Here is a 23,502-nt window from a genome sequence, read left to right as displayed (position 1 = left end):
ACATTTGTTAAAAATAGTCAGTTAAAATATTTTTAAAGTACACATTTAAAATAACCCAGTACACAACATGAGTACAAGGAAGTCTGAACAGCAGGAGATAGTAACAGCATTTTTAACTTCTTTCTCTTTTTCTTGTCTTTTCCTTTTATCAGTGTCAAGCCAAAATAGTCCAGAAATATCACTGTCCTGATAACCAGCCACAATACTGTGTGTCTTTTTGGAATTATCCTTAAAATAGCAGTCCTCGAGGATTACACAGCTGCCTTCAGTTCTTAACCAGTAGAGATCTTGAACTATTTTTGAGGTATTTTAAAATCTGTCTCTGTAATCTCTTGATTTGACTTGTATTTTTTAATAGAGGGTTTGACCCTGCACAGAACAGATGAAGATGCATTGTGCATGGGAAAGCAAGGTAAAATGTGGTCAGAGTTAGCAAGGCACACAGGAGCATGTTTCAGCACTGACAAGAGCTGTCCTGTCTGGCTCGGAAATCACATCTTCTTCCTCTGAGAGGAATGCATCGCTCAGTCTGTTGGCCAAAGCTCAAAACGAAATTCAGGACTCCAGACAGCAAAGTTCAGTCAATTAGTTCATTAGTAAAACACTAGACAGCACTTGGGAAAATGCTGCTTCTTTTAGAGAATAGAGACAGCAGGAGACATCTGCCCTAGAGGCTGACGCACAAGAGTATCAATGTATATATCCAGGAAGGCTTCTTCACAGAAACCAATAAAAATTTTTATGCCTCTCTTAAACCACTTTTGACCACTTCTTGTCTTTGTTTTGACCACACCACACAAATAGTTTACTTATGCTGAATACCAACTTGTAACAAGTACTGGTACGAAAATGCCTGGTTGTAGTCTGAGTGGATCCCCTTCTCAGTATTCCACTGACATCTAAACTATCTTGTAAACTAAAGACAAGTTTAGCCTAAATAGAAGTCATTGTGGGATTTATACATGATGTGAACATCATTCACAAATGGCATTCACACATCATTTAAATGCAAACACTGCAGAAAGATAGGGTGTTGTCTATCAAGCTCCTCATTTGCATGACGAAACAGGACAAGCCTACATTGCAGAGCTGAGACCTGAGCTAGCTGTACACAAGGCAGGGCGGCTCAGGGAGCAGGCTAGCTATAGAAGCACAGTGCTCCAGACTAGGAGCATGATCAGTACGAAAGCTGACCAATATGCGAACAGCACTGAAGATAGAAAATTGGCCTCAACCCTTGGCTTCTTTAAAGTCCACGCAGCGTAACAGGCATATTCTAGACTGGGGTGAGGTGGCTTGTGACTTGGAAATGCTTGTTGGTTACCAGGGTTGCTTAGAATGACTGCAAATAAGCAGATGAACTGTGTATTATCTAATCTTACCCACCATGAAGCTTCAACTTCTTGATATTGTAGGTGTGTCCAAACTCTTACCCTGGGACTATGGCAGAGGCGCACGGTAGGATATACTGGAAGTGCTCATATCTGGGCATACATTTGATCTTAACTACTATTACTAAAACTTTGAGGGATGATTTGCTTGACTAGCATGTTAAAAACAGTGGGTTTAGTCTTATTTATGTAGAATTATGTGGGTGGAAGGGGAGGAGAGGGGAGCAGCTCTCTACATAAAACAACGGCTTTACCAGTTTCTGAGTCAAGGACAAATCTAAAGCGAATAAAGTTAAATGTCTACCATCAACATTCTTCAAACAGGCAAGGAACTACCCACAAATCATATCACTGAATAGGATGACTGGCTTTCTAAGCCATATATCATGTGTAGTGAGGAAAAGGTTTTTCTTAGTGACAGCTGCTCAAAGTGTGATGATGGCAGTCGTAATACTTTCTTGGGACTTGTAAAAATTACAGACTATTTCCTACCCCAACAAGCACTGTTCCAGTGTGGGCACAATTTCATTCAATAACTCACCTCATCTGGGCAGATACAAAGGAACTGATCACAGAACTAGAAATTAGGGGCAGCTTATGATTACATTGGTTACATGCACACAAACTGAAGTGCCAGTTATACATAAATACACACAGAGGCATTTGATTCTTTGGAAGAACAGCTTGCACTAAGTTGGGAACTGTTATAAAACCAAGCCAGTGGGGACACTGAATAGCATAAAAGAGATCAAAAGCTATGGCCAGGAGAAATACAGTGCATGGTTCTAAAGTGAATTAAATAAAAAGGGAACTATTACAATGAAATTTGTTCCTGATTGGGTAGAAATGCTAGAACTGTGAAACAGACTCCTTAAAAAGAGATTCCTGTTTTCCGTCTGGGGAAAGGCCAAAGACTGTATTCATGCTGCTTAATGAGAAAATACTGTTCAGTCTAGCATTCACTGCATACAATTATTAAACCACATCCCTTAACCTCTGCCCTGACCTATTATAGACAGATCATAGCAGCTGCAAGTATTTTCTTCCTATTCTGACTCTACTTTGGCAACAAAAGTAAGTAGATGATAAAGACACTAAACACTGCACATACATGCAACCCCAGTCTCTTCAGCGTGCTGTTCACTTCTCTAATCTGAAGCATTTTTTTACTGTTGTCACTAACACCACCACCCCATAAGATACATATTGACCTTACTCTGATCTAGGCCTTCTGAGCTTTGTGGTTTTCTGGGAACATTTCTTTCTGTGATTAAAAACCAACTCCACTAGAAACAGTAATAATTATCTATTGGGAACAGGTTGCTGAGAACTGTAATTTCTTCATCACTTGGATTTGTTTTGCCACAATTGGATGTGTTTTAAAAACAGCGTTTCAATAAGCATTGGAAAGGATCCTAAACCAGCCAGAATAGTCATTTGTTTACCTTTATGTCTGCACCATGGCTTTCTCCGTAGTGTATTGAGAATTTCAAGCTCTGGCTGACCATCAGGCAACATCATCAAATTCACTTTGAAAAAAAGTAACCAGAGCAAAGCTGTGTTTTTTATTTCCCAGTTTGACAAAACTGGGGATGGCAGAGGGGATTTTGTTATTAAATTGAGCAGCTTCAGTTGCTTCTGGAGCATTGCTACAAATCATTATTTTAGAGGGATTAGTGATTTTCACAATGGAGGCTCCATAGATTTTCAAGATAATTACTCCTCAGCAGAAAAAATAGAATTTTTTTCAGATGGATTTATCTTCACACAACCATTTCCAGTCTTTTATTTTAGGGGTTTAAACATAGCAAAAGAATTCCTTGATGAGCATGGAATGTTTTTAATAGATAGTACTGCAGGCAAATTCTATAATACGCTTTTTAGAAGGGATATTACGTAAAAAGGATATCCTTTTAGCATTTTAGGATCAATTTCTACAGTAATTATGACTGGTAGTGAATTCTATAGTATTTTTGTAATAGTCAAACCTTTGAACACACAGCAGACTGCACCTGAAATTCCATAAGATAAATGTTGAATTTAGAAAAAACAGCCACTGTATCCCAGTTGGCATTGTAACAGTGTATGCTGGAAAAAAGCTAGGTCTACAGAAATCTCCCAGTAGGAGACAGAGACCAGGGAAGGATTAAGGTCTATAGGAGTACTTTCTTCTAAAAAGGGCTTGTGGGCCCGCAGAGGAAGAAAACCAGATAGAAATGTAAACAAGCCCCAGGAAAGTGGAGCTATGTGGATGTATTTACTTTCCTCTGGCAACGACTGAAACAGGAGAGTTTCTGGCAATGTTATTTTCTTGTTACTGTTTTGTCTCTTTCTTATTTATGTGAGAAATGAAGGTGGACTGGTATTAGCAGTAGCCAACTCTTGGAATGGAAGAATTAGCAATGTAAGAGAAAAAAATCCAGGAGAAGGATCCTGTTAGAGGTCTTGAAAATTACCAAAATATTTCCCTCCTGTTCTGGATCCCAGCTATTCCTCCCAGTATCACATGAGAAAAAGCCATTCCACTTTCATCAGAGTGAGTCTTCTCCACCACAGTGAGAAGATATTTCTGACCTTTCAGGGAGGGCTGTGGTGCAGAAAAGAAAACAACTTGGTAGCAAAGAGATTTTAGAATTGCAGCATTTTCTGAACATTCATTGGGCCCTATTTTCTTTCCTTCCCCCTTCCCCCCGCCCCCCCTTTTACATTCAGATGAATTTAAATGTTACTAATTTAGCTTGAGGAGGGAGAAAACATAAGGGGGAGTGAGCTAATGGGATTTCTGACCCTCTGAAAATTTGGAATTAAGATCATGCTTAATTGCAGAATGGGATGCAAATTGTCTGGAAAGACTGTTACCTCTTGACCAGCTAAATGCTAATAAATTATTTTCCACCATTTCTAATACTTGCTAATGTTATTATCCTCTATATTGGTTGATACTGCAGAGATAACCAATTTTAAAACTTCTTTAACTAACACAATGTATGTTAGCATAGGAAATGACAGGTCCTTAAGACACAGTGTAAAAGAAAAATAAAGTTGTCTTACTTCAAATATATATATATATACACAGTGAGAACTTGCATGTACACAGTGACAGTGATCATGTCGTTCCATAATCTTTAGACTGCAAGATCGTTCAGAGAGTGCATGGAAGGGTTTTACTGTCAGGAAAAACAAGGCACAGAGGAATAAAAGAATGACCTCCTCTATAGGCTAGTCATGATCTTTTTTAATGGCAGTGCTAATTTTTAGTAAGTGAAGGCAGAACTCAGGAAACCAAGAGCTCAAACCAGTATTTTGAAATAAGATAGTTCAGAAAATAATAGGATATAGATAAATAGATGTATAGTAGAAAAGAAAGTAACTTGAAAGCATTTCTAAGGATTTCCTTTAACACCTCTCTCAACATCCAAAGTTCTGGCTGCTAAGGCAGCCTGCATCGTGGCCCTCAGACCTGAGCTGCTAGAAGTCTCTGTTCATTGTCTGTTATTGGCCTGTGCTCACCCTTTCTCACTGAGTTCAAAACATGGGGGTGACCATTCCAAGAAGTGCTGGCAACATAATTTAATTTCTTACTTTTTCTCCAGTCCAAAATTAAGCTATCTTCACACAGATTATCAGTTTATCGGGCTGCTGAAAAATCAGTTGAAGTACTTTAGGCCATAATAGTATGAAGATATATAAGGCATGAAAAGTCTACTGACATTTCCTTTGGTAGGACCTATGCAGACAGACAGCCTTACCAGAACTGGCAAGCATTATTATACCTTTGCAGGACCCCTCACATACCCATCTCCTGGCCTTTATCAGTGCTTCTGGAAGCAGCAAGGACTAAACATAATTCCTACAATATTCACTGATGGAGTTAGTAAAGCTGTTTGAGCAAAGGAAACATCTGTGCTCCTAGTCCAATGTCTAGTGGAACTACTCAAATCACTATGATGGTCCACATCTGTTTGCATCAGCAGGGGTCCATCTATTGGAGACTTCCAAACAAAAGAGGACCATGACATTATATGGAAGGCAACAACAAAACAGAAAAATATCGAGGAAAGGGAAAAAAACAAACAACCCCCTGCACCTCCTCAAACAACAACCCAAGAGCCTGGCTTAGGGAATAAGTGCAAGGTAACAATGTAAGTTTATTTTTTTAAAGAACATTTGGGTGTACTGAATTACTGGTTTGCTTCACTCAACCTCACTGTATAATGAACTGCAGATGAAGTAACATTTCTACAGCAAAAATGTAGAAACAGCTTGCTAGCAGCTTGCTGGTTTTGCTTCATCTTGACAAAGTATGCTTCTCAGACTTTGATCTCTAATCTGTTAATAAATGGACAATGTCAGGACAAAATTTTAAAATCAAGTCAGTCAAATTCTGACTGTGCAGCTGGAATGGCATTGCAATCAACAGAAGAATGCCAAAATACACTCATACAAATGACACCAGAGTTGTGTCCGTTTGGTCAAAGAAAGGATCTCTTACCTCCACAGAGCAATGATATACTTTCATGAGAAAGCAACCAGTCATGTGAGCAAAGTCACAATTATTTCCAGTAACACTGCAGCTGGTAGCATCAGAATCCAACAGTTCTATGTTCATTTCCCCCAGGTTTTTTCCCGTGCATGTTTGCTCAGTTTACAAATCAAATTCAGCATGTGCTTTCTCTGTTTTTTCCTTTGCTACTTGATTATAAATACTAAAAACTCTGGGTCCTGTAGTCTGCCTCATTTACTTTGTATGTGTGGGGCCAAACGAAATCAAACAAGCCAGATTTAGATTTAAGAGTTCCCTGAACTGAGGGATCTCCAGCAGGTTCAACACAGCATGAATTTTCCAGCTGCTTTTTCTCCCAAAGTGGTGCAAAGGATGATTGACCTTCTCAGGGAAAGGGGCACAGTAGAGCCAGATTAGCAAAATCTATCATTCCCACTCCCTGACATACCCAGAAAATTGCAATGGGGTATAGGAGAAGGCAAAATATTGTCTCTCTTCTAAAGGTAAGGAAAAATTTTAAAATACTTGTTTTTCACCAAGCTGTTTTGACCTTGTTCTTTTTTCTCCTATCAGTATTGTGAATTGATGCATTGTGCTGACTTGAATAAATCATGGACGGTGGCATGTGACAGATACAAGCCCTTCATGAATCACAGTACTGAAATGCTTCATTAGATTTGATAAAAACAAACCCAAAATTTCACCTGCTTTAAATACATAAAGCCCATGTTATAAGTATTTATGCAGTTCAGGGCTACGTTATGACTGCCGTGACAATGACTGTAGCAATGGTACCTCTAATTTCACCTTCTCTTCTAGTTAAGTTTCCTTCTGCTGCACACTTCATCGTCAGCATTCTTCAGAGAAACCCATACTCTGTCTCTGCTGTCATACAATAATTCTGGGTATGTTATTCAGATTCATGTTTCAGTTGGTGAGTTTTGTCCTTTGATGAGGTCACACTTGTGTACTAACTCTCTGCTGCTGCCTAATTAACCTACCTCTTGTGAAGAGCAAACCATTCTCTACTACTGTAACATCACAGAAACCAATGGTAAGATAGGAAAAATGGAGTATAAATTTGGGATCAGCATTCATTTTGCTAAGATTTTTTTCACTGTATGCTGTAAAAATGTTAATGGATCTATGTTTCAGTCTTAGAGAGCTTCACACATAAGTAATCCACATATTAAGAAAGTTCTGAAAATTTGGAAGCGTGTGAATTATTGGATGTGACTGAAAAAAGTGCCTCCCATGTCACTATGGCATATGGATGACAGAAGAGAAGCAAAGCTGATGCACTCTTCTGCTGAAAGCTATTTCTGAAAGACAGGAGTACAGCTGAAATCATACCAATGGCAATGTGATTATTGAGAGGCCTGTGCAATGAAGTCAGTGGAAAAACTACAGCTGGCTTCAACAGGAATTGAATGGGCAATATGATTAGTCATTTGAAAAAAAAAAGGAGAAGGGGAAAAAGCCTGGTACAGATTTGCTGGGTGCAAAAAAATCCTCACTGCCTGTGGAAAATTACAACTGCCAGATCACAGAGTATATTCTGAAAGTTGCTTTTATGGACATCATAAGTATTGCTTTCCGGGATGATCCAGCAATAAAGTACATCCCAAACTGTTGTTTGCTTTCATGGCAATGCTACTTCCTTTCTGAGATGACATTCTCAAAAATTTAAATTCCTTATGTGGCAAATCAGGTGGTAACAAGAAGATGTCCAGACTAAAAGATATTAGACTAGACAGGTATTAGGCAAGAGGTAATCCTAGCTTTTGTTGTCAAGAAAGAGATGTATCTCAACTATTGTTCAAAACCAGGCAAGACTTTTGCTCTCTGACAAGACAGAATTTCTAGGGTAACAAGAAACCCTTTCGCATTCTCCCAGTGCATCCAAAGAGGCTCTTCTTACCCCAGGTCTCCCTCCTGGTATGCTTGCCAGGCCCCAGGTCCCAGCAGCTGGTGTCAACAAGAATAGCTCCACAGACTTCAGTTAGCCTCCCAGATTTATGTTCGTTTACACAGCTGATTATTGGTCCTCATATATTTTATTTTGGGTTCATAATCCAGAGCAGTTCAGTCTATTTTCATGAATCATGAACATGGAACTGGTGACTCAAAGGCTCAGACAATATTAGTGGGGCAGCTTCCTCCTTTTACCTTTCATGAAGGAGAGTCAAAATTGAATCCAAACTGTGAACATCCCATTGAATACTCCCTTTATCCACATGCAATTTACTTAAAAGAAGAAATAATCATCATAGTGCCCAACAACACAAAAACAACATGGTAATAAACTGAAGGCCTGTGGGTAGTTTTTTAATTTTGTACAGAGCAAACAGATTTAGGAATTGATGGTTCATTTCAATCTCTCAAAACAAATTTGGTGACTAAGTAATTTGCTAATTGCTACTAGACTATGCAGTTTACAGGAATACTTAAATCACAGAATCTTAGTCTAATATTTTTTTTAATTAGTTCTTAAAAGGAGACAATTTGAACAGTTTCTCCTATTGATACGCTAAACACAAAAAAGTCCCTTGCCTTCAAGTATTTCTGGATTTCTTCTTTATTTCCTGGAGTACAACAAAACAGGTGAGCTGCAATTAAGTCTGTCATTCAATTTTAAGTGACACTGCTGGACAGAGTTTAAGTGACACTGCTGGACAGAGTTTAAGTGAACTTCCAGAGAGAGGATAAACTATTAACCAGCACAGCACAGGCTTGTGCTGCTTACCTCCAAATCCAGGTCTCAGTGCAAAGTCATGGTCCTCTATGCGAAGAAGCTGCTCAGATTTAAGTGGCCGTACTTTCGTGCTGTCAAGTTTCCTCATTTTAATTTCTCGTTTGCTACGTTTAAAAAAAAATAAATATAAGAAACTTTTTTTTTTTCTGCCTGACATTCAGAATGCTAGTTAAAAGAAGCAGGGACCAGTTGAATCTGGTATGATAAGGGAAACAACTGTGCTAATAAAATTGGAGAAAGATATATTGGAAAAGGTAGGGAAATCAGGTATGAGGGTGCCCAGGTCTATGAGGAACACCAATTCTATATAAAAAGTCCCAGAAAGAATATCTAGCTCTTCTTCTGTTCCCCTCAGAGATTGTATCTATCATTATATAAGAGATTATAGCTGTTTGAAAAAATGTTACTATTCACATAACCACTTGCAACTCAGACTTGGAAATAACATCATGTATCCATGGTTTTAAAACACTTCATCCATTATCCATATTACAGAGACAATTATACTTTTTATTATAAATCTTTTTTTTTTTCCCTAGGAGCTCAAATGAGTCAATATGAGAATGGACTGAGAAACTGATGGTCCTGGATCCAGGGACTTGTTTTTTAAGATCCTCTTAAACATCACTCAGATTTGGCCAAGTTATTTGTTAGCTCATCCCCTTATTTGCTGCTCAGACATGCAGCATTTCTTTGCATCAGGAGTCCTGTCTCTGCATTTATCTCCATGCCACACATAACTGAGCTTCTGCGTAGCACCAAGACAGCACAGATGAACCTGTACTCGAAGCAAGATGCCATGAATTCTGTACTTCTTTCTGGTGACTGTTCCTAACTTTCTTCCCTTCACACAATGTACTGCACAATATCCCAAACTCCACTGGGAAATTCACATGCCTAAGAATGGACTCAAGTTCTCCAGATGGAAATTTCATGTCCTGAGCCTGCATTTAAAGTGAACAGCAGATGCTCATCACAATGCAGACTCCTTTTCCATTTATCCTATAAACTGAAACAATGGCACAGACAGCAGAGGGGTCTGATATATGCCCATGTCACAAAGGTATTGGGTTGAAACACAGACAAGATCTACAGTCAGATCTGGTAGCTGGGGTACACAGGCTTCAGAAAGAATCCATTACACTATTTGATTCTGCTATAAGGAATATGCTACGTTGTCTCCTTAAGTTTCCACTCCTCCTTGCATGTCCTGCTTTAAGTGGCTGGCCCCAAGTAATAACAGGACTAGCCATACCTTAGCTGCAGAATTATGCCTAGCTTTGGGCCCCCATTTCAGGAAAGGCATGGGAAGATAGTAAGAACTTGTGTAGCTTAATTTATAAGAAGACTGAGGGAACACATCACAGTCTTCAGAACACATCATGAGCTTTTACAGGGCCCTTTGCTCCATGTCCACTCCCCAGCAGGATAAGCAGTGGAAACAAGGGAGATCTATGGTACACATTAGGAACACCTTTCTTATGGCAAGAACAGTGAAACATGGGAACATATTGCTTGGCTGGGTTTTGAGACTCCTTTCACTCAGGCTATTTAAGAATAGGTTAGACATATATCTGTAGAAATGACTTAAATACAGCTGCCTTGCCACAGGCAAAGGTCTCTCCCTAGGCGTAATTTCTTTCATGCCTTCTGTGATTCTCTTGGACTTTGCTGCCAGCAACTCTAATTATTACTTTAGACTGAATGATAGAAATCTGTTCTGAAGATTTGCCCTGTAGTCAAACACTGCTTAAGAAAAGGTATGGAATACCTTAGGATAAGGTATGCACCTATATTCACTTATTTTTTTCTCCATTCCCCCCTTTTTTCTTAATAATGAAGCCTAAGAAATTACTTTTTAAAATGCCATGTTACAGGAATGCTGAGGTGGCTCATGGGCTATTCAGAACTGTTGGGCTTGAACAAGTTAATTTACCTTAGTATTCTTGAATGTCTCTGGCAGTGTTGTCTGAACCAAATTATCAGGGCAATCGAACGCCTATCAGGCATTTCAAATACAGACTTTAGTTTCCTAAGTATGAAAATTATGTGGATGCTAAAATGAGACCTCATGCTTCAGAGAATTAAAATCACCACAGAGAAAGCCTGTATCAGAGTAGAATGGGCAGTAGAACTGAACACCTGCAATGGTCTACAATAGGTATACGAGGAAATTCTGCTGCTTGGGAACCAGTATAAGAGACAATGATTAATTATGTTCATAATGCCATGGCACAGCTAATACAGTTTAGAAGCATTAGGTTATTTGTTGTCAGATGTGCCAAGGAAAATATCTGTTTGATGCTCCAGTTATTTCACTGGAAGAAGCAGGCTAAAGCTATGATACTTCTATTACAACTTCTTACTAGAAGCAGGTCTGTGACTGAGGACGACTTTCCTTAGTCGTGAGAGGCAAAACATAAGCTACCAGGGCAGGAATTTTTTTCTTAATGAGCCACTGAGAAGAGATGTTATGGGATTTTGATATTCCTTCTGTTTTCCTGGATGAGGACAAAATAAACAGAAAGGCTGCCTATATGAAAAGCATCTTTTGTGCCCACTTACTTGAACAGCCTCTTCAAGCTCTTGTTTTATATATAAATGGTGGAGTATCTATAATTATTTCTAGCTGCTATCAAAAGTGGTTGTTCAAGCTAGGCAAGATCTTGCATGGGTCAGAATAGCACTTTTGTTAGAAACATGCCACATCTTTTCTTCAATACCTTCCTTTGGCAGAATGTATTTTTTTATTGTAAAGGAAAATAAGCTTACAAGCAGACATATATGCTCATGGTACTTGGAATTAAATTAATGGACACTGGTAACATTGTGTGTGTAAATGTACCAAAACTTAGAAAAATTCCATAAAAATTTCTAAAATAATTAAAAATAATACACTTCTGCTTCACATTTTTTCTCCTTCTTGACTCCTTCCCCCACCCAAAGCTAAGAAGTGTTCTCCAGCAGATATTCCTTTAACATCAGCATCTGGAATCCAGATGTTGCTCCTTGGCTAAGAGTTATAGTATTAAATTGTCCTCACTGCAGCATTACAGTTATTTAACTGATGATTCAAAGGGAGTTGCATGTATTTGTTTAACTCCCAAGAAATCCTAGACCCGTATCTAGCTATTGATCAGCACTACAGCATTGTGAAACCATCAGCAGATGTTTTCTTGAGTGCTTCTTCCCATGGCGCCAATTCCATTAAAAAGCAGAAGAGACAGATGTAACAATCCTAGGTCTCAGAAAAGCTTCCTGAGGTCAGTCAAGATATACTTTTCATTCTCATAAAAGCAGAGCAAAGACACAGATTATATTTCAGTGGCCTGGCACCCTGGTCTCTTTATCACGCAGCTTTGGCCAGCACACCATAATCTAGGAGTCTAAATGCAGTCATCGATTCTGCACATTCATTGTATGGCAGATGTCAGGCTGTGGTGTTTGAGATGAAAGTCCACACAGAATCACAGAATCATAGAATCATTTAGGTTGGAAAAGACCTTTAAGATCATCAAGTCCAACCATTAACTTAACACTGCCAAGTCTACCACTAAGCCATGTCCCTAAGCACTACATCTACACATCTTTCAATACCTCCAGGGATGGTGACTCCACCACTTCCCTGGACAGCCTGTTCCAATACTTGACAACCGCTTCAGTGAAGAAATTTTTGTGAAATCATCAGCAGATGCATGTATCAGCAGATACATGCACCTAAGGAAAGGAAATCTCTCTTTACCTACGTGGGGCAGTAGTAATAAAAGGAACTCTGACAGATGGCTTGGTATTGGCATAGACCTGGGCAATGATAAATACGAGTTTGTTGGTCTCAGTGAGGCAGGCACATGCTCAAGAAATTACTGCTTCCAGTTATAATAGCTCTGCTTTCCACAGCTGTATTCCAGGCAACATTTTATATTATGCAAATGAAATGGTAATCTATAATTAAATTCTGACAGAGGTCATAAAAAGCACTTGAAGTGTTTCAGATCACATAGGAAAGACACCCCTGCTGGTACTTATATAGGAAGTTAATGGAAGCACTAGCTCTTTGGATGAAAAAAAGTGAGATACACTCTTTGGACACTTCACTACCTAATACTGTTATATGGACTCATGGCTCGATGCCTTGGTATCTGACAGAGCTCTCAAAGAGCAGTTAGTTACTGTCTACAAAACCAAAGCAACTAATTCAGAATTCTTTAACAATGGACAAATATGTGGTAGGCTTTTAAAGACAAATTTAGCTGCTCCTACCTAACCTTAAATATCTAATAGCGAATGAAAGGTCAAAGGTCTGCTCAAGGGTACTTGGATTGGTTTTGGTTAAACCATTTAACCACATAATGCCATCAGTGTAGTTCCATAACAAGCGGCATTCACGGGATTGTTGTTGTTAGCATCCCATCTGGTTGTCTTTAACTTACCAGGTTATTAAAAGTTTATGCTGGTTCAAGGAGGAATTTCCAATTCCAAGTTCATGGAAAAGAAATCCACTGAAGGTCACTAAATCTGCAGAAATTACATCCAACACAGGAAGTCTCTGAGGGAAATTTGATGACTGGATATGGGTGGGAGTATTAGGGGGAAATACCTGACTGACTTGCCCTGTCCTTATTCTTCCAAACTTGTGCCTGCAGCCCTTGTTGGAAACACATCACTACCGTACACGGACCTTTGGTAAGATCCTGCATGGCTGTTCTTCTGTTTTAATGCCCTGCATAACTAATGATATGGTAAAAGTTCTTGGCAGGAGACTGGAGGAAGGCTGAAGCACTCTGGGTATTCAGGAAGATATTAACACATTTCCAGCACTATCCTCAGCATGACAGATTTTGAAAAATCTGAAACTCATGTCTTAGGAAGGATAGTTAGGAGAGGTTTTGGTTTCAGTCAAACTAATTTAGTATCCAAGATACCATACTTCCTTTATTGCTACAGTATGGGGGTAGTGGGGAAAAAAAATTCTCATCATATTCAAAATGAAACTAGGTAAGTTTATGAAAAGAATACTATGAAGGACCCTTTTCATGAAAAGAATACCCTAGATTTAAGGACCATAAACTTCTTTCCAGTGCTATGTCCCCAAGATACTCTAGCTACTACCAAAACAAAGGTATCCAAAAGGTAGAAGTTACAGAAATCTTATTCCCAGGAGAGTCTGTGGAGTTACACAGCAGTGTGATCTCTTAAACATTTTAACACATTTATCAAATCTTGAAGCCCAGATAAATGTAACAATCAAAATTGTACAGTTCTCTCTCTTTCACATAAAAATGCATTTCTAAGTGTTCAGTAACATCAGCAACATGTACTGTCAAAAAGCCTAATATTTTGACAGTCAAATGTTTTGTTCTTTGCTGTAGGAAATGGACCATGAGAATAATCTCTTTCTCATGTACTTTTGGTTAATGCTTTAAAATCTTCTTTACAAGAGAATGCAGACAAATAGCTTTGGAGGGAGAATTGGGTTACTCTATTAAAACAGTGGAACTTGTAGGTTAAGTAACATTTTCACATGGGATTCTTTTTAAAAGGCCACCCATTTAACCAAGGCCATCTGTCAGCTGTGTCCCTAATAACCCTAGTGCTGGCTGAAAGGTTTTTCCCCTGAAAGAAAAAGAGGCTGGTGGAAAGTCAGACCCTGTTGCAATGTACTGGAGGATAATGCTGCCTTTAGAACAAAACTACAGAATCAAACAAAGAGAAATTAAATGTATTTGGATCCTTTCCACAGAAAAGCTGATTTGCAGCTGTTAAGCTTTCGGATCTTCTGTGGCTCCGATTCTGCGGTCTTCTTCCCAGCTCCAAATCACTAGGACCTAGGAAATGAAGACATGGAAGGCCAAAGCATTGCCTTGTGTAAAGAAAACCACTATACCAGTCAGCATCAGCTGAGAATAGAGTCATGGCATTCCTCCTTGTTCCTAGTCTTCCTTTCTGTTAACACACTTCTGCCTGTCTCACATGATTGTTGTATGGATCCATTTGTAAGTATTAGTAAAGATCTGTGAAGATGGAGAGGACACTGTGCTAGTATTGTTACTGGTGTTCTGTGGCAAGAGGTCAGCAAAGGATGTCCAGCAGGATGCCACAAAATATGCTGTCTTCTACCACCAGGCTTCTCTCCTGCTTTGTGATTTTTTTACGTCAGTGATGGAGCAACTCCTCTCAGCTACTGCAGAACAGGATATATGCAAACAACGGTAGCATATGCTTCCCTTTCACCACTGACACAAGTGTATCAGCTGAGTTTAAAATAGACCTTTCTTATCACTACAGCAATAAGAAGATATTTTGTTCTGTTTCCATTTGATTCTTAACTGCTTCCTGAGACTAGCAAAGCACCAGATTAGACCTTATGTTGATATTAGGGCTATTTCTGTTTATTTTGTTTTGTTATTACAAATAATCGTGCACCAGCACTCACTCCAAAACTGTCAGTAAGTTTGAAACAGTCTGCTGAATAGCCATTCTTTTAATGAGCTTTTGGCTTAGACCAAACTTGAACCTATGACCTTGAATTAAAATCCAGACGTACTGAGTGATATAGCATCTCCAGGCACCTCCATTGTGTCACTGGGATATGTTCTGTTGCTTTGCATTGCTTAAATGTGATTTTGTCAAGACATGTAGGGATTCAGAGATATGTCGTTGCTGGATTATCACATAAGAAGTGATACGGAGGGTAAACAGCTGTACACCTGCTACAAAGCATGTAACTTGAAAAAAACAGCTCAACACATCAGAGGAGTCCACTTATGTTACTTTTCCTCAATGTGTGATATTGTATGAATAAACTATGAGGCCCCCTGCTCATTTTAATAGGGGGTCAAGTACATAGAAAAATGTAACAGTTGTATCCCTTCTACTTCCTTAAATGGAGCTACTTATTACAATTTCTCCTACCTCCCAGCAAAGAGAGATTTTGCTTGGATTATCACTGGCAGTCATTGGTCTGTTCACATACTATTAGATTAATCCGGAAACACATTCAGAGACCTCACATGGCAGATGTGAAATTGCATTTGTGGGAAAAAGCACTAACACTGTGCACAGAAACTTACATGTAAAAACCTTTGTATCATTATTCATTTTAAACCAGCCACTTGATTGGAAAGACTAAGAACAGAGACAATCTTCAATGTCTAAAAGCATAAGTATATTCCAGAAAGGGAACACACTTTGTCATCGCTACAAATAAGGAATGATTCACCTCATTTAGTGCCATAAAGATGTCTTCTGTATGCTGATAGTGTAGCTACTCTGCTATTTAGGTAAAGGAAGTCATTTTATAACATTGGCATAGAACTTTGGAAGACATTTCTGCTTCTTTTAATGGGAGTGAGAGGGCAAGAATACTTGGTACATCACAATAGTAGCCTGGTATCACACAAGTTAAAAGAGCTGTGTGTGGGTGTGAGCGCGTACATACCTGCATATATATGAAGCATTCATGAAATCACAATATGAAATGTCTGGTTTTGCAAAATTAATTAACAGTTCACCATTTCTGTTTTGGGAAAACCCTATCAATACTATGCAAACTACAAATCCAGAAACTGGCAAAACAGACAGTAAACAAAAAGGGTGCATTGAAAGGTTGCTGACAGCATGAAGTTTATCAGATGAACATAGGCTGAGAAAGTATATTGCTTACCTGTTATGCTTTCTTAAGAATGAGAATTGTTGCTGATGATGAAGGTGGTGATGCTGACTTTGAGAACTGTGTAGCACTGCTGTTGGCCACAGACAGATGAGGAACAGAAGTTTTATGACCAGGACCATCTCTTCCAAAAGAGAAATGCACCTGATCAGCCAATCCACCTTGCTGACTTACTCTTAGTGTTTTTACTGTTTAGAAACAGCATAGCATACAAAGGATGCACGTGAAGCAAGGCATCACTGAAGACAGAAGACAGGGGCATCCCAGTTCTGATGTCCTCGCTGAGTTCCCCTCATATTTTGGCAAATCATAAAAATTCCTTCAGCTCTACATCCCTGCGGCATCTGCTGTCAAACCAGAAGCACCTTGCTTTTAGAAATGTAGTAGATACAGCAATTCATTTGGCCAGGCTGCAGTCTGATCCATTGCTTCCATTCTTTCAGCATAGGCACATATTTGAATTCTCCATCATCCGCTCAGTAACCTCTTCAACATAGCCTGTGCAGGCAAAGTGATGTCAAACATTTAATCCCCCTTAAATCCCACACAAAACCATACAAAAATCTGCTTTAATGACAAAGGTCTCTAAATTAATCTTGCTTTCTATATATGTGTGTAACTGCTCAAAATAATTTTTTGTACAGATCAAGCTCTTTCATTAACTGACTACATTGTATTGTCTTCCCAACCATTAATATAATTTCTGTTTCTGTGATCTGCAGCAGCAAGCATTTTGTGTGTCAATACAGAACTACTTTTGGACAGCACTATATCATGGAACAAGTCCAAACTAAAAATGAAGTCTTGTTTCAATATTCCCCAATAACATTTGGAAATACCAACAATCTCTTTTTTCCCCCTTTTTTTCTTTTACTAAGCTCTGCAGCTATCTATTTTATTTACCCTAAATTTACAAGGTATGTGCATGTCTAAGATTCAGTATCCTTCCACCACCCCTAATTTTGTCTTTATTTCATTTGGCCTACCCTGCCTGTTCAACAGCAGATTGAATTGCAAAACATTTTGTTAACAAAATGTTGCTTAACCAATAACCTGAGCATGCCTGCTTCTCCTATGAAAGGTGGTAGGATTTCTTGTGGTCTTAAAACTGGGCAATACTGGACACACCTTCTTAGCTGACACAGTCAAATTTATCCTTTTCAAGCCATCAGGAAGTTCAGTAATTATCAAAATCAACAGCACATGTTTATTTTTCTTTTTCTAGAAAATTAGAGATATGAGATTGAAAGTTAGGGAAATGGAAATACCCAACCCCTATCTAACAGATGTAGAAGTAATTCAGGTCTCCCAGCAGTAGGCTTCTTCCTAAGTAGGACAAACAAACATAACACTGTGTCTGCTGAGACTGTTAACACCCAAGCACATTGGGATAATAATTCTGTAGTGTGGGCATCTGCCTCCTCAGAAGTTCCCTGAGATTCCCAACTAACTTCATCTGGGCTAAGAAGTAATTCTCAGATGCAAATGATTTCCAGGAAGAGGTTACAAAAGGACAGCTAATTCCCACTGTTTTTTCCATTTGGAGTTGAACAGCTATCCGCCTGTGACTTAAAAAAATAAAATAAAAAAATCCCTTCCCAACCATGCTTAAAACTTTAACAGTGTTAGATTGAACTTGGTGGTCTAGAGCAAAGGCTTTCAAGCCTATTACTCATCTTATTCTACATTGTTCATAGTTTAATCCTTTCCTGTTCAGCAAACTTATGGAAAATCATTTGTAGCCTGACCCAGGAATAGTCAGATAGTGCTTCCAGCAGTTCTGCTGTATACCCAGGGTGGAGTTTCTGGAGAAGGTAAACACAAACTGTAGTCAATAAGACCTTTAATAGGTTCCATTAATTTGCACTATCATTTGGGTGGAAAAGGGAAAATAAACAATAACTCTAAGGAGTTAATCAAAGTATCAGCACACCTGATTAAATTACATATAAGAAAATATCCAAGAGCCTTTGGATCCTCCTCTTTCCCCACCCAAGCACAGGCCCAACAGTAGCAAATCATGTTTCTGTCTATTCAGCTATCTGCACATTCATCGGTGTTAACTCATTTCCAACCATTTTCCTCAACTACAAAGCAATAACAACATGTATATACTGTCTTCTCTGCTAATAGTAATCATCCATATTGTTTCCAGAGACTTTTGGGAAAGCCATATTTTAGACGTTAACATGGTCATTAGCTGAAACTGCTAGCTGTTATCCTCACTAAGCAGGAGACATGGAATTTGGAAGGAGAGGATGTTCCAGGTTCTGAGGTTATCCACCAAGAGCTCTGAAGGGGACCTGAGGTTAGATCATGTCATGCTAATGCATAAATGTGTTGACTTTGTGCGCTGACCTCAAGGAAGTCAAAAGAGTCCATTAAAAATAAATAAGTAAAAATTGCTTTGCGTATTTGTTTCCCAGCTGGAAAAGGGAGTGCTTAGAACCCCTGCTCCAGGGATATGACAAAGACAAACAAGCTGGCTTTGCAGAATGACAGGCGTGCCCCTGGCCAAGCTGTGCATGGATGTCCCTCCCTCCAGAAGGCACATCAGCCAAGAGGGGAGGCTTTAACATAGAAAGAGGCAATTAGATGTTGTTTTCATTCAGCTATCAGCACCCTGCTGTTTTATTATTCCTGGCTGTAGCAAGAACTTTACCACTAAGCTGTGGTGCTCAAAAGACTGCTCCATGGAGGATTTCCAAAACATGCTCAATGTTCCTGTGACTGCCCCCGCTAAAATCAGCTTCAGTCAAAAAAAAGGGGCTGGATGCACTGACATATTCCACCACCTTCACGCCGTTGATGTCACAACACTAAATATTACCTTGAGTGGCCTTGCCTAAGCACACTGAAAATCTAAGCACTGTCCTCTGTCCTTGGCTATGGCTTATTTCCAGAAACTAATTGTCCAGCCCACACATGCAAAGTCTTCAGGGGGAACTGCTGCAGAGTGAAATGGTGAACACTTCCATTAACGGCTGTGTAATATCAGTGAAGGCAACTAGATGTCACCCACAGCAATAGGGTTTCTTCATACTAGAGTTGTTTTCATTTCTTCTGGGTAAGAGAGCATTACACAGAGCAGATTATAATATCATTATAAATTACCATTAAGAAAACAGGTTAATCTTCTATGCATTTGTCAGTAATAAATTCTAAAAAGATCCATCTTTGCAGAAGAATAAAGACAAGATAATACACTTCTACTGGGCGAGTCATTGATAGTTCCTTGTGTTTAAACACAGAACATATTGTCTCTTTGCTATCATTAAAATATTTCTTTAAAATTATCCCTTCTCTGTAGTCCATTTGAAAGGTTGTAATGCTTATCTTTCAAGGACAAACCCAGTGCATGGTAACAGTGAATAAGCTCATTGGAACAGTTTACAAACAACCAAGCAAGCAAAAGAAACAAAGGTAAATGCACCAGGTAGGATCAAAAAATAAGATGCCTTCTTTTAGTGAGCAAAATCAAACACAGTTTCAGGTAATTACAATCTGGATTTACAGGCCCCTCTCTGCCACAGATCACAAAGCAAAGCAAAGCAAATTGACAACAGCTATTATAAAAACAAGAACAGAGAAATGCCAGGGATGAAAAGATGTTTCAGAGGCTGCAATTTTGCAGAAAATCTAAGCACATCTAAAGGCCATTTTAAACATATGGAGCTGAAACACCATAGCACACTAGCACTTAACAACCTGTAAATTAGCTGCAGTGAGAAGAGATGCAATGTGGAACAGGGAGCATAGGTTTACCTGGCATGTATTTTTTATTTTCCTATTCAGAGAATGAAACACAAGGAAAAAAAACATTCCTAAGAGTCTCCTAAGAGGCACTCGTTTCTGATAAACAACCAGCATATCATAGAAAGCAGATTAATCAGAGCAGTGACTGTGAGAGTGTGAGCACAATATTGCAGCACAAGAATAGGCAGCATTTTGCTATTCTATGGTAACAGACTCGGTGCGTAGCACTTACCATTTTTATTGTGGTGACTTGCAAAAATACACTAGTCAGAATTAAGGACACTTTGTCCTGCTTATTTATATTAACACAAATGGTGAACCAAGTTTCCAGAATAAGGTATCCATTCACATTTCCTAACAAGATGAAGTGAGAGGAAAGCAGAGACTAATCATTATGATTCCAGTTTGCAGATCTCAGGACAGATGAAGTGCTTTACTTAACAGTTGCAGTAGGACCCAGCTCTTATGGTCCTGCTCTTTATCAAGTCTCTTAGTAGAGGAGGCAAGTGAACATTCATTGCTGTCCCAAATAGTCTGAGGTAACAAACTGGGCACTAAGGACTGCAAAGTACTAAAAGAGAAAAGAATTCAAAAGCCAGCAAAACCCACAGCTCTGCTCAAAATCTGTGCAAGATTTTTTGCATGTTGCTTACTGAGTTGGACTCTCACCCTGGGGTTTTACAACCAGCTTAAACAGAACTATCAGGCTACTGCTGAAACACTGTCCTCCCCTTCATCCCTGCAGTGCACTAGTACTTGCTACCCTTGCTTCACCATCAGCACCTGTTCAGCCAGTTGTTAAAGGAACGGGCAGCAGTATGGGAGGGAGGACCTGCCCCTTCTCTGTGGTGACACATGGCTAGACTGGCTTAAGCCAGCCTTGAAACTGTACCCTTAATTTCTGCTAGGCAATACAGAAAATAGCAATAATAAGCAATAAGTAAGCACATAATGTTTTCCGGTGAGTGTTTAGTTCTACTGTAAAGAGAAAATCCTGTTTTCCTTTTCCCTTTTATCGGACATAATTTTTTTGCAGCCCAAGTACAAATTTCCTGTGAAATTATGGTTCTGGACTTATTGTTTCTTATATTTTCTTAAGATCTCACTGTCTGTGGAATTCTCATATCATCAAAGGGAGCATTCCTGACACCAGACAAAGCCTACTACGAACGAAAACAAACATCTATAGATGCACAGTCAGCAGCTACAGTCTGCACATATGTATCACCTGGATCCAGACTGAGCCCAGGAGTTTGGTCTTGGTTCTGATGATGCCCTGTGAAGTCTGGCTCACCTCACAACTGCTTTAGCATGTTGAACACACAATCTTGAGCATGTTTTCCTAAGAAATTCTCTGTTCTGACAGCTCCTCCAGCGGGATCTGAAGCTATTTCACTATTCCAACCCCTCAAACATTCACATTAGTAGTAAAGCTAAATCTCAAATTTGTAATCTAAACTCTAAAGCATAATTAGGAAATAACATGAATTCAGAAGCCACTATGAGAAATACAAAATATTTGGCTTCCAGTTGGCTTCATTGGCAACTGAGTGGTCAACATATCTTAAAATCAGTATTCTGAAAACCATACACAGCCAAGTCAGCAAGACATGCTGATGAGAGACCAAAATTCTAGAAATCAAATGTAACTTTAGTGGTCTGCCTTTTCTTCTCATTAGAGAACAATAATTTGTTATGTTTCATTAAGATAAAGTACAGTTCATTAAAAAGTAAAGGACAGCTAAACAATTGCCTGAATATAGTTGTTGTGCTATATGAGGTCTCCTCAGGTGTCCGAGACATCCATTCACAAACAGGGCATGGGACCTGTAGGTTTGCAGCTTTCAAGAGCAGCAGCTGGTGGCCTGGAGAGTTGGCACTAAAATGGCGTAAGACTGGAGACTAAATCCCACTCCTGAAGCTTGTCTGTCTGTCTTACTGTCTTCATCCATTGCCTATTCATCCAAAGGTATATTTTAAAACTGTAGTGGTGGATCCTGACAAGACCATAGTCCACCTAAGGCAGGCATATTTTCCCATATAAAACAGCCTTTTAACATCAGACTTGAACAGATGAGCCTGTTTGACACAGGGGTCTTTTCTGCTTTTCCTTCAATTTACAATAGTCAGGCTTCTGTTTGCTCTAGAACTGTGGTAGCTGCACACTTTTGTACAATCAGATTTTTGGTTTGAAAATGTGACATGAACAATAAAGAAAAAATACACACTTCCCTGATTCTTTGCATTCCCTATTTCCAGAGCCTCTAAATAGGGGATTCTTTCTCTTTCATCATTCTGTCTCAGACAAAACAACCACTGAATTAATTTCATCCCTAAATCCCTTTACTTAGCTTCTACACCAGCAATTCTGAAAGTAAAGTAATCAGTTTTATTGCCTCTAGTTAAGGAACAATCTGCATCTTGAGGGTGATCTCCGGAAAAACAAGCAGCCACATTCTTCCTAGATAGATTTACACTGCTCATAAGCTCAGTGGCAGAAAACTTTGCCTTTCCAACACCTCATGTTGATCACAGGCACAGGATACAGCTACCCTGCTCCTGCATTTATGTCCATCTCCTCCTAGGAGGCGTTTCTAGAATTTGCTTCTTTATGTCTGTAGGATATATTTCTTTAAAAATCTCTTAGCATCTTTCACAAGCGAGGGAAGATCAAGGGGATGACCCATAAGCCTGAGCAATTCACAGAAAACGAGGGTAAGCACCAGCACCATGTATCCCCAAAAAGTAAGCTAGTTTGCCATATGTATGGCCTGAACACTGTGCTTCAATCTGAAAAGCAATATACACTGCATCAGATTTTTTTTTTTTTCCCTTCCTTGGCAATCTGGCAAATACCACTGTCTCTCAGCAGTGCTTACCAGTCAGATCCTAACTGCTATCTGAAGTTCTTTTGGCTCATTTGCCTCCACAGACCGAAACAAAACAATTCAGCAACTATGTTTGCTCTTTCTCTGCTGCCACACTGATGTTTATTAAGCATTTTCTACAAAGGAGATATCAGAACATGCCCAGTTTGTTGTCCAGGAGTCAACAATATCTCCGATGGGAACTAATTTATGACATCTATTGCAACTCTACAAAACTCCTTTTCTGTCACCAATGAACACGAGGAGAAAAAAATTGTTGAATAGTGGGAAAAAAATGTGCCTTTCAGCTTTGGCAGTGCAATTTTTTTTCATCTTACAGTCAAAACAGAGACAGATTTATTGATTAAAGTCTGATCTCTGTTGGTCATAAAACAGCTTCAGAAGCCATCAGGCACAATTCAGTGTAGCTGTTTCCCAGGTTTTTCTTTCCTGTTGATAACTTCCAGAGAAACATATGTTAACATCACAGAGCAGGTTCTCGTTTCAGACTGGGAAGCTGATTTTAACTACCTGAATTGTATTCTTAAGTAAGTATATAC

At 39.1% G+C, this 23,502-nt stretch overlaps 1 protein-coding gene across 7 annotated transcripts in view; it reads right to left on the bottom strand.

Annotated features, from left to right (window-relative positions):
• The window catches only part of GABRR3 (gamma-aminobutyric acid type A receptor subunit rho3), a 33,703-nt gene extending 16,892 nt beyond the window's left edge, over positions 1–16,811 (bottom strand). For 6 of the 7 annotated variants that reach the window (XR_008236355.1, XM_052794850.1, XM_052794849.1 and 3 more), the window contains exons 1-2: positions 16,314–16,811; positions 8,642–8,754 (exon numbers count right to left, since the gene is read on the bottom strand). Coding sequence is in view for 5 of the 7 variants with exons in the window: in XM_052794850.1 (XP_052650810.1) it covers positions 8,642–8,754; positions 16,314–16,441 (241 nt within the window). In the remaining 2 variants the exon portion in view is untranslated. Of the gene's footprint in view, positions 1–277; positions 399–8,641; positions 8,755–16,313 lie in introns of those variants that run through there. The other variant, XM_052794852.1, reaches the window with a different exon arrangement.
• Positions 16,812–23,502: the final 6,691 nt, after the last annotated feature.

This window comes from Harpia harpyja, chromosome 8, assembly GCF_026419915.1.
Source record: "Harpia harpyja isolate bHarHar1 chromosome 8, bHarHar1 primary haplotype, whole genome shotgun sequence".
NCBI classification, from domain to species: domain Eukaryota; kingdom Metazoa; phylum Chordata; class Aves; order Accipitriformes; family Accipitridae; genus Harpia; species Harpia harpyja.
The sequence above is the reverse complement of the archived record's forward strand: the minus strand, read 5'-3'. Positions and strand labels throughout refer to the sequence as shown.